This window comes from Anarrhichthys ocellatus, unplaced genomic scaffold (genome assembly GCF_004355925.1).
Source record: "Anarrhichthys ocellatus isolate YVR2014 unplaced genomic scaffold, GSC_Weel_1.0 scaffold222, whole genome shotgun sequence".
NCBI classification, from domain to species: domain Eukaryota; kingdom Metazoa; phylum Chordata; class Actinopteri; order Perciformes; family Anarhichadidae; genus Anarrhichthys; species Anarrhichthys ocellatus.
Genome location: NW_022280252.1, coordinates 52,224 through 63,064, shown reverse-complemented (window position 1 = coordinate 63,064; position 10,841 = coordinate 52,224). Strand labels below are relative to the sequence as shown.

At 41.7% G+C, this 10,841-nt stretch overlaps 2 protein-coding genes across 4 annotated transcripts; both read right to left on the bottom strand.

Moving 5' to 3' along the window:
* Positions 1–304: 304 nt before the first annotated feature.
* On the bottom strand, positions 305–1,581 carry LOC116400950 (retinal cone rhodopsin-sensitive cGMP 3',5'-cyclic phosphodiesterase subunit gamma-like). Its single transcript, XM_031879069.1, has 4 exons — positions 1,489–1,581; positions 1,119–1,227; positions 999–1,033; positions 305–903 (listed from the first exon to the last, which is right to left on the bottom strand). Exons 2-4 carry the CDS (start codon positions 1,223–1,225, stop codon positions 827–829), a joined length of 219 nt encoding a protein of 72 aa, XP_031734929.1. The 5' UTR covers positions 1,226–1,227; positions 1,489–1,581; the 3' UTR covers positions 305–826.
* Positions 1,582–3,459: 1,878 nt separating this feature from the next.
* Positions 3,460–10,473, bottom strand: LOC116400948 (ras association domain-containing protein 7-like). Of its 3 annotated transcripts, none has more exons than XM_031879064.1 (5): positions 10,443–10,473; positions 6,621–6,730; positions 5,554–6,114; positions 5,208–5,476; positions 3,460–4,291 (listed from the first exon to the last, which is right to left on the bottom strand). In XM_031879064.1, exons 2-5 carry the CDS (start codon positions 6,721–6,723, stop codon positions 4,148–4,150), a joined length of 1,077 nt encoding a protein of 358 aa, XP_031734924.1. In that variant the 5' UTR covers positions 6,724–6,730; positions 10,443–10,473; the 3' UTR covers positions 3,460–4,147. The 3 variants fall into 3 exon arrangements, with proteins under 3 accessions (XP_031734924.1, XP_031734925.1, XP_031734926.1); XM_031879065.1 differs by lacking the exon at positions 10,443–10,473 and adding an exon at positions 10,350–10,437; XM_031879066.1 differs by having other exon boundaries at positions 4,192–4,286.
* Between the last annotated feature and the right edge of the window lie 368 nt (positions 10,474–10,841).

Sequence of the window (10,841 nt, the reverse complement as noted above, 5' to 3'; positions counted from 1 at the left end):
TATCCTCTAAAATGGGTATAAACCCAGTTCTTATTCAAATAAAAGCAGTATATGTTAACTATTTCAATAAAGCAGTTCCTTCTAGATCAAATAAGGGGAAAATAAAGATGGATTTGTCTGGTCCATATTCTCAACACAAGAGACTCAGTTGACTAAAAATAATATGTTTCACTGTCCATGAAATGTGATAATACACAAAAAGGGAGAATGATAATCAGAATGGAGAGACAGACCAGAATAATGTGACTAAAATACACTTTATTATAGGATATAAAGCGTTAACAACAGTATACAGGATGGATAGATGGATAGATAGATAGAAATAGAGAGAGAGAGAGAGAGAGAGAGAGATAGAGATAGAGAGATAGATAGATTACATGGACTTTAGGAAAGATTTATTGATCCCAGGTTGTTCACTCGTCATCCCTTTGACTAAACCCAAGCAGCGGTACTGTGTGTTACACCTTTACACATGCTCTGGGCTGCACGGGACAACAAGGCCACAACAGAGACATCCTGAAAGATATACACAAAGAGAGACCGAGAGAGAGCTCGGAGAGATGCTAAAACCTCCGGGTGGCGAGGTGTATCATGCCAAGGACAGAAGAAGACTCATTCTTGGGGGCTGCTGTCCAAGAGCTTCTTCCTCCACTTATCGAGGGGGAGAGAAAAGAATTCCCTCTCCATCCGTCAGTCGTCCTAAAATGGTTTCGATTCCGGTTCGTCTCCACGCCCAGCGAGAGGGGGGTCTCATGAGGAGCGCTCTCAAATGAAAGAAGAGCTGCTGGATTGCAGCCACCAGGAATAAACCGTTTCCATTTGTTCTTCAGACGATGCCAAAGTGGGCCAGATCATTCAGCTCCATGTCACCAAACGCCTGCCAGGGGCACACAACCTCCGCATCTGCAGGAGAGGAACAAAGGTCAATGGATCTTTCCTTTATCGACTACTTTAGACTGGCTTGTTGCTCGTCAGTCATTGCTTTGATTGATAGTTACCTCCAAGGCCATACATCCCTGGGACATCATCGAATCTAAGAACAGGACAGAGACTCCATTATCCTCCAGTTGTGATTAACCCTTTGCAGTGGTGTTGTGTCTTTTCTTTTCTGGACTCACCCCTTCTGTCCCGCTTTGGGAGCCTTGCTCTTGAACTGCCTGGTCTCCTTTTGCTTGAACTTGGGGGGAGCGGCCTTGGAGCCTCCGGGTGCTGCTGCTGCATTCATGTCTATTAAAAAACAGCAAAGATTCAGAAGAAAAAGCAGATAAAGAAACAGAACAAATACTGAGATAATGATGCAGGGTGTCAGTTTTCATAAATGGTCTCCACACATCGAGCACTTTATAATTTCAGGCTCAACAATTTGATTTTGTGTCTAATTCCACAGCAATGCATTTAAGAGAAGATGGCCTTATTGCTCTCTTGACATGTGTTGAACTTAACTTACAGAAACTAAATGCGTGATGGTGTGTCAGCTGAGAGCCTCACCTGCGTGTTGGTTTTCTGGGGGTTTGGATCGGTGAAGAGAAGCTGTCTGGAAGTGCTGAGCAGCGAAAGAACTGCAAAACAAAGAGAAGGTTCTCTTTCTTTCTGCAGTCTCTCTGTGTTCTCCTCCTCTGTGTCGGTGTTTATATACCAGCTGTGTTCACAAAGCTGTTAATAGAGATGAGAGCATAATCTAATAATGAGCACGAGAACAGCCCGTACCTGTGGTGTTTGACAGACATGAAGCATTATGGGTCATCGTGAGCTCAGTGCTCATCTCTGAAGTCAAGCTCATTAATGCAGCTTTAAGTAGAGGAAATAAAGAGGGATACACAAACAAGGAGAACGTGTGCAGGAGACATTGGGTGGATAAGTGTGCGCTAACAGATACAATGGTGAATAATAGAGCAGAAGAGACATGAAGAGAGTTGAACAACGTCCTACTTTAAAGTCTTATAGTTCCTTAAGATTGTAAATTAGTTTTTGTTTTTGAGAATGATTAAATTAGGAGAACCACCATTTATAAAACTTCAGCCAGCTGACCTTCTGTACTTTCTGAATGTTTTGTAGTAGCAGAGATTAGATCAGATTTGATTGGATTAGATCGGATAACAGGTTAGATCTCAAGCAATAAGATCAGCCGACTGTCATTAATGGATTACTGGACAGGCCTACCGGGCACAAGCCCAGGGGCTCTGGCCTTCAACGAAACATAGAGAGACACGTAGCAACCAGGAAGAGACTCACAAATGATCACAAAGAGACACAAACCAACTACAAAGAGACACAAACCACAGAAAGAAGCACAACAGTGACAAACAGACACAAAATGACCTCAAGGAAACAAATCAAATTCAAAGAGATGCAAAACCACAGAGAGATGTATGACGACTACAAAGAGTCAAAACAACAACTAAAGAGGCTTTTACTCTACGGTCTGTGTGTCTTGCTCCTATGTCGGGGAGGTGTGGGGCCTTTCGCTTGTGTCCATTGTCTCATAATCCGTCTTTACCTGATGCAGATCAGGGCTCACATGCGACAGACTACAGATAGTCTTTAAAGTTTTACATTCAGATGTATTGTCCCAGACGGAGGTTTGTTTTCACAGACATTACAACAAAAGAAACATACAGACAATACATAAAGTCTTCATGCACACACTCAGTATCTCAGCTCACAGCAGAGTCAGCGAGGTGAAGTTTGCTTCAGGGACAGAACTCCTGCTGAGGCGAGCTCTCCTCCGTTCTAAAGTCCCGTATCGCCGACCAGAAGGTAGCGACGTGAAGTGTTGATCGAGGATCTGTCGCTCATGTCGGAGAGATTGGCGAGAAGGTTTTGGAGGCAGTACGTGTGATGCTGGTGAGTTTATTCAGGTTGGAGATGGTTGACATGCTGACCTTCTGTTTCAGGTCAGTGAAGGCGCCACACTGAGAGGACAACATGACTGACAGCAGTATGTGTGGAGCGAGGTGGTAAGCGTTTGGATTGGATTACTTGACGACCTGAATTATGAGGAGGTGATGTAATCTGCAACCCACGGATACGTCGCTTTGTTAGTCAACGACTACGGATACAGAAAGGACTCCACAAGGTACAGAATGTCAGACATTCCTCAGGTGCAGCTGCTCATTTGTGAGAATTTCAAGCCTTTCTGAGTCTTATTTGATATTAAATTCAATATTTTGGGGTTTTGGATTGATCCTTGGGATAAACGATTTGAAGACGTCAACCTTTAGGAAATTGATATTTTTACTATTTTTTGACACTTTTAACAATTAAAGCTGGTGTGGGAGATTTATTTGTTAAAATTCTTTCTAATCGCAACAGCAATCGATAAATCGAATGCTCTGAACGCGGCCTGCCTGTGAGTGCACTCATTCATGTTGTCATAATGTAAAACTGAATCAATTCGTCAATGACAGGAAAGTAACTTGAGATGTTAAAATGCCAATTATTGTGAGGATTATCGATTGTTTTCGGTCGGATTAAACCAGATAATTGAAAACATCAGCTGGGAGCTGTGAGTAAAGCGTGTGATGAGCTTCTGAAGGTCTCGTCCAGATGAAGTGGTCTGCATGTGTGAGCACTAAAACGCTGCTCAGGCTTTGGAGGGATGTGTGCAGTAAATGTTGGATCTCATCATGGACCAAGCTGTGGCGCCCTCTGGTGGAGCAAAGACAAACTGCCTCATGAGAGCTTGAATTGATCCGTGAAACAACAAACAGATGAGCAACGAGTTTAGAAAAAGACTTTATGTGACAAGTTCAGGTAGGAAATATAAACAAGCAAAAACATACAAGTGTTCATTTTCAGTGGCATTGAAATTCATTTGAATCTATTTCAAAGACATTGTTATTTTATTTTTACAAAGAAACTGGCAATGATTGGCTTATCGGACACACACACACACACACACACTCACACACACACACACACACGTTTACTTTCAGTTCATGACGATTGTTTCCTTCATAAATTCTTTAACGTTACTTCATCTGATCTGAAAAGATAAAATCCTAAAACTGGAGGAACAAGTCTTCTCTTCTTCATTGTCCTTCCTCTTGAACCGGAGTACTTTAACACCGTGGTATCAGTAAACTTCTTCTGCGGCTAATTATAGTCACTTCAAACCATCTGATGACGTACAGCCCCGTGGCTGCTGCTACTCCATGATACCAGCATTGCTGAGGTAGACGTCAGTGACGGGCAGGTTTATCTGGTCCGGACCGCCGGTCTGCAGGATGAACTGCTGCAGCTTACACTGTCTCAGCTCTTTATTCAGCTCCTCAATCATCTCCTGTCTGCCCTGGATGAAGAAGGGAACACATATATTACCAACAGCACAGACTTCAGGTACATATCAACATATTAACCCTCCCAACATCTATTCATGTCCTCAGTACCAGCCGTCACTGAAGGATTAATAGTCAACGAATCACATGAAAGGACCAAAACCAACAGTGAATGGATCCTGATCACACAGACGATCTGCTGTATCTGATGCCTCTGAGAGACGACATGTCAACTGATAGATATGAAACTTCACCCGTTGAGTACTGACGTTAAGATGATTTTCATTTTGGCTTACAGCTTTTCTGAAATGTTTTGTTTGAATATGTAAATGAGGTAATATCCTGTTAAATATGTATTCATTGTCATACATTTCTAGAACATAAATCTGAACATTGGATGAAGCCATAACAAGTCAGGTTCAAATTCTTGTTTCATTTTGTTGACATATTAGAGAGAATTTTGGTGAATTTATGAGAAAAAAGTGTTAAAATAAATGTTTCCTTTCCTCTAGTCTGAAAAAAGACGAGTTATGAAATAAAAACAAACCAAAATCTCTGAATTGAACAGCGCATAAAAAACATTGTATTTAAAAACTCATCAGTGAGCTTCACTGTTGTTGCTTCATCACCATAAACACACAATGTAGTTTATTTTGACTCAATCACAAATACTCTCTAGAGCACCAAATGTGGATTCATCCGCCGCTGAAAATAGTCCCCAACAAATGCACTATTTCCTCTTTAAACACGACAGTTACCAGCTGTTTTAAAAATGACTGACAAAAAAATAAAACAAAACTATATATTTGTGACCTAGTTTAAAGACTTAAATCTTCAGTGGGAACCAATGCGACACATTTATTTGTGTCCTTGGGCTGTTGAATTAAAGTGTTCTTGGTGACAGATCACTGGATGATGGAGGAGTCATACCTGCAGCTTTTCCTCCTTTGTCTGTAGATCCCTCTGTGTCCCCGACAACGCTGCCTCCAGATCTTCTCCCTGCTGCCGGCGGTAGTGGAGCTCCTGCTTCAGAGGCCTCAGCGCCTCCTCCGGCTGCCGAGTGTCCGCCCGAGAGCTCTGTCTGTGGGCTCCGAGCTGCACGTCCCGCTCTAGCTGTGCAGAACGAGCTTGGAGCTCCTCGATCTGATGACCGTGGTCGTCCATGGATGAGTGTAGCTGCTGCAGACGTCCGTGCATATCTGTGGATAACAGTGGTTACATGTCTAGTTGTAGAAAAGCCAGAGGAAGAACTTGAACACAATTTGAACACGTTTACCTTCTTCTCTGTCCATCTCTGCCTGTAACTCTTCCTCCCACTTGTTCCTGATCATCAGATCTGCCTCGGTCTGCCTCAGACGCTGCTCCAGTTCCTCCAGTTCCCCTTCGGCGACAGGACTCAGACCAGGAACTTCGGCAGATGACCTCTCCCGCTCCCACACCTCGGCCTCTCTCTCCAGAGATTGAAGCTGAATCCCCAGGTCCTGTAGCCTCCTCTGCTGCTGCAGGATCTGCCTGAACACCTCCTCCTTGGGGGAGTTGTGAGGGTCTAGGAAAGAGACGGGGGAAGCTCGGGGTTCTGGAGAGGCTCGGGGCGATGGAGACCGGACCCTGTTTGGTTCAGTCCTCTTCGGGTGTGTTGAGGAACCCAGACTGTGCGGCTCTGGTTCTTGGTGGTCTTGACCATCGCTGCGGCTGGGACCGGTCCTCCGCAGGACGAACTGGACCTCCGCGGCCAGCCGTCCCAGCTGAGACAGATGCTGGAGAGGACAGTCGTCAGCAACTAGCTGTCTCTCCTTCCCTCGTAGCTTCACGATAAGAATGTAACGACCTGTCTGACCTGTGGAGAACGCAGATAATAATATTGAACAACCGACAAGCAGCTGAATGAAGAGGGCTGAGTTTAGCTCATGTAAGCCAGAGTATTTGTGTTTTCTAGTACAAAGAGTATTGTAGGAAGAGTCAACTGAATATTATAAATATGTTGCTCGAGAGAAAAAGCAAGAATACAAGTTACATTGGTATCATGCTGCTGTTTTAATTTGTGCTTTGTGTCTTCACCCGCAGTGTTCACAATACAAATGCATCCTGCAATACAAAGCTGTAGGATGAAGTGGAACCCATACTAGAGCGTAAAGTGAAGATACAAACATAAAAGCTTTTCCAAAGAGTGGCTCCAGAGAAAAGGCTGCATGGTCATTAAAACCAAAGTTTAATGTTTCATTTAGTCATTTCATGTTTGTTACAGGAAAGCTAATGTAGTGCAATGAATTTTCCAGAAAGTAAATGTAAATCAACATTTTGTAAACCAAAACATTTACAAAAAAACGTGTTTATTAGACTCACTGAGTGATTGTGCCAGAGCGATGACGACATCCTGGCAGGAAGTGTTCAGTGATAGGCCACACACCACTCTGACCACGCCCTCCACCAGCACCTTCAGCTCCATCAGCGCCCTGCGAGGAGACAGACGGACGCGTTACGTCAGACATAATCAGTGAATGCAATATAAAACAATGTGTCATATCGATTCATTGAACGAGCAAGCTCGGTTATTTTATTGATAAACGGTCAATTTCATTTCTAGGAAATGTAAATCAGATGAAAAATGATCATTTAGTTGACTGCTACTCATGTGTACAGAAATACAAGAATAGAGGAAGAAGCTAGCGAACACTGAGTAACAAGTGGGGACGTTTTGACAAACGTAACCAGCTTCAGTCACACACTTAGAGCTGATTGTAGACTTCCTTTGGTGCTGAATGCTGTTTTTATGGTGAATTTTTTATTTAGCTATGTAACGATAAATTAGCCATGATAACTTTGTTTGTTTCCCAAGCTAATAACGAACTTGTCAGTTATACTTAACTCTTAAAGTGTAAGTAACTTCCGCGCTGTGTGTTTTGTTAGTTTGTGTTAAAGGAATTGAGCAGCTCGTGTTTCCTGCGGTCATGCTCAGCCGTCTGAGATGAAACGGTGAATTAGGCCACAGTGAGGAGGGATGTGGCTCAGGTTAAATGGACACTTGACCTCCGTTTACATGAGAATAGGAGGACGGTAGACGGCAAACCGGACGACGTTATGACTTTAGTGGACGAGAGCAGGAATCTGGTGAGAGCGGCAGAGAATACTGGCAACGTTACCGGAAGAAGCCGTTTCCATCCAAAGTAAGAAATACTTCAGCTTTCTTAAATAGGGACTATTTCTTCAGTATGAAATATTCCCATGAAAACTGCAGACAGTTAATTATTATGATTGTCTAGTTCCCTCCATATATAAAATATGTACATTTTGAAATGCCACAAATGAACTTTCATCCACCTTTAAAGCGTCTAAACCTGGAAAAAACAACACATCTGTCTGGATAGAAACCAACTAAAGTTAAATGAACTTTAAATATTCACGCACCTCCATGAAGCATGAAGTAAAAGAACACAATAATAACTCAAATGATTAATGTACATCACTTCAAATATGCGGTCTGTATTTCTGACAAAAACACTTCATTTGAACTAAAGTTTCTAAACATTGAAAGTTCAGTGATGATTTATTCATAAACCCTAATTTAAAAGAAAACCTGTTTTCATTGTTACTACCGTCTTCTATCCTGATATTTACTTAAATCATCAGAAAGTGCTGTGTCAGCAATAATGCCACTTCCTGTGAGACTTTTTGATGTTTACAAAGGTTTTGTAAAAACACAGATTACGTTCAGTGACACGGTGACATCACTGGTGATATTGTCTGAATAACCAAATGAAAAACATCAGCTGTAAATATTTTGGTCACACTTTCTATGACGCCCAGTTCTATAATGCACTCTAAACATACTTAAAAAGTATTATGGTACTTGACCTTATAAGTCATGATAAAATGCCTCATGTGTTATGATTATCATAATTAATATGTATGAGTGCTTATAAATATAATTACACAGCTATAAACAGATTATAATGCATTGTAAGTATGTTAATAACTCATTTAGACATTGTTTTGACATTTGATAGAGACAGAAAAAGGAAAGGTAACATTTCGTTCTGTGTGTTGATATTATGATTATTTGAGATTATTGCAAGCTGTAGAATAACAGACTCAGATTACATTAGACCAGCTGCTCACATGGAGCTCTGTAACCTTCCTCCTGAGTCATACAGCCTGAGAGTGAAGACAAGTGTCCGATATCTCTCTCAGGGTGTCAGTACAGACCAACCAACGCGTTCAGGAATTTACTGACTTATTGAATTGAAAGTGAGAACTGTGAGACAAACAACGGGCTGTTTGAAAGAAGCCGACGCACTCATGAGAAGCGTCCTCTTCCTGTTGGAGCATTTCTCTGATCCGTACAGACAAAGGTGAAGTAACGGAGGCTTTACTCCCTACACTCAACATGAGATCAGAGCTTGAGCCTTCATCAACCGTTCATACCAACACAGCAGTCTCTGTTACAACTCTGTGTGCAGTTTCGGTAAACAAAACTCTTTATGTGCGGAGTTAACTATTAACTAAGCACATAAGTTATTCAGTTTCAGTCGGGCTGAGACCTACAGGTTACTCTAACCAAGCACTGACTTCACTAATCACATGAGGTGTTAGTGGCTCATTAGCAGACTTCCCAGCATGCAGCACATATAAAACATTTAAAAAAAGAACAATAAAATGATGATGGAGCGCTGGAAATCTGGATGGCAACTGCAAAAAATCTGAAATTAGTTTGTGAGATTCCATAATGACTGCCCTCTGTTTGTGTGTTTGTTTATGCCATTGCATCGGCTTCATTCATGAGGCAGCCCCCCCCACACACACACACTTTTTGGCCGGGTAAAAAGTGGGAGGGCTTTAAATCTGAGCTACAGAGGACTGTAACACACCTCCACTGATAACAGTTTCTGTTGGATGTCATGATCGTATTAGTTTGAAATTGATCGGTACGAGCACACTTCATATTTTGTTTTACGGGGACTAAAGATGATTGATTTTTACATAGAAATATGAAAAAGTCGACTATTTTGAAATCGTTTGCATAAATTGTTAAATAGTTGTACACTGTGACCTAAAAGAGTCATTTCATCTCGAATATAAACTTAAAAACAATCTCCTCAACATCTTGAAAGCGGCTCAAAGTGTTTTTGTTTAGAGTGGGTTTATTTTCGTTGTGCAGTAAAGATGATAACTACATGATACATTTATTGTCGTGCTCTTAAGAAGGTGGAAGAAGATGTGATTTAATAAATCTGTGTATTTAACCTCATGCTGCTAAATTCTGCCTCTATGTGCAAACTGATATGAAGCAGTGCCTCAGAAGACTCTGAACGTATCTGCTTGAGACATTAGGAGGACCCTCGTGGTTTGACAGACGTGTGGAGGTTTGTGTCTGTGTGCAGGAGGAGACACACCGGTTGGCTGAGAGCAGGAATGTGGAAGAACACGCTGACATTCCTGGAGCACTGAGACTCCACCCACACATACCTCCTCTCTCTGTTTACAATCTCAGTATCATTATCACACAGTACTCAACAGAACGTCCTCCAAACATTGGAAACTACAGAAAGTTATATTCTTCATGTGGATAATGAATTTCTCTCATCTTTTGAAAACATTTATGAATTGAAAGTGGTCACAGTGCTCCTCAGCTTCCTGGTCATAAACCTTTCTCAAATGGAAAACATCAACCTGCTCAGATTCATTTTTACTCTTTAAGAGTTTCATTGTTGAGTGAATGAACCGTATTGTTCTCACTGCAGCTCAAATCAACCAAATCTCATTTGTCTTCAGTCCTTGACTTCTAGAATAAGACTATTATCACACTGCTTTCGTGTAAATGTTCATGTGCAACTTGTTTAGTTTGCTTGAGTTCATCTGCACCTTTACTGGTTTGTATCTGTCTTGTCTTTAGCTGACAGTAAAACCCTTTGAACCTAATTTAAAGCATTCTGACAGTGAAGTGAAGAAGCTGTGAGGCCTTTATGATTATGAGTTAAGACAAATGAAGGTAGAGATGAATATCTTTTCATGCTCGATTCAAACACTTAATATAAATATTTTAAACAAACTAGTCACAGAAATCAAGAATGAAACCTTTTCCTTTCTCTTCTTCAGGAGATTGTAATGAGCGGCGGTTGGACCAGGTTTCAGGGTCTCTAGAGCTCAGAGAGGAATTCAAACACTCACCTGTTTCAAGCTGCTCTCAGTTTCATTGATGCTCCTTTCTCACTGGTGTGTGTTCAGGCTGGAGGAGGAGGAGGAGGAGGAGGAGGAGGAGGAGGAGGAGGAGGAGGAGTGAAGCTGTGGAATGCAGCCTTTCTGGATGCGCTGCATGAGAAGTGATGTCACTCTGTTGTGGGAGGTAATTAACTTCATGGACAGTTTTGGTTTTCTTCCACTTTCACCTTTCAGAGGATTTTTATTTCCTTTTTCTCCTCCACAGTTATCTTTATGGCAGAATCTACATCTTACTTTTAGCATGAGATGAGATCATAACACATCTTTATTTTTTCCATCCATTCCTTCATGAAAATCCCCAAACTCCTCTGGTTGTATAGAAGTCTATGAGAAAATGACTCTACTTCT

Excerpts from the sequence above, each read along its gene's own strand:
- LOC116400950 (XM_031879069.1), bottom strand. The coding sequence starts at position 1,225 with ATGAATGCAGCAGCAGCACCCGGAGGCTCCAAGGCCGCTCCCCCCAAG. Across the intron at positions 1,034-1,118 it reads CCCAAAGCGGGACAGAAGGG|ATTCGATGATGTCCCAGGGA; the intron begins GTGAGTCCAGAA and ends TCCTGTTCTTAG. Across the intron at positions 904-998 it reads AGGGATGTATGGCCTTGGAG|ATGCGGAGGTTGTGTGCCCC; the intron begins GTAACTATCAAT and ends CCTCTCCTGCAG.
- LOC116400948 (XM_031879064.1), bottom strand. The coding sequence starts at position 6,723 with ATGGAGCTGAAGGTGCTGGTGGAGGGCGTGGTCAGAGTGGTGTGTGGC. Across the intron at positions 5,477-5,553 it reads AGAGATGGACAGAGAAGAAG|ATATGCACGGACGTCTGCAG; the intron begins GTAAACGTGTTC and ends TGTTATCCACAG. Across the intron at positions 4,292-5,207 it reads CAAAGGAGGAAAAGCTGCAG|GGCAGACAGGAGATGATTGA; the intron begins GTATGACTCCTC and ends TTCTTCATCCAG.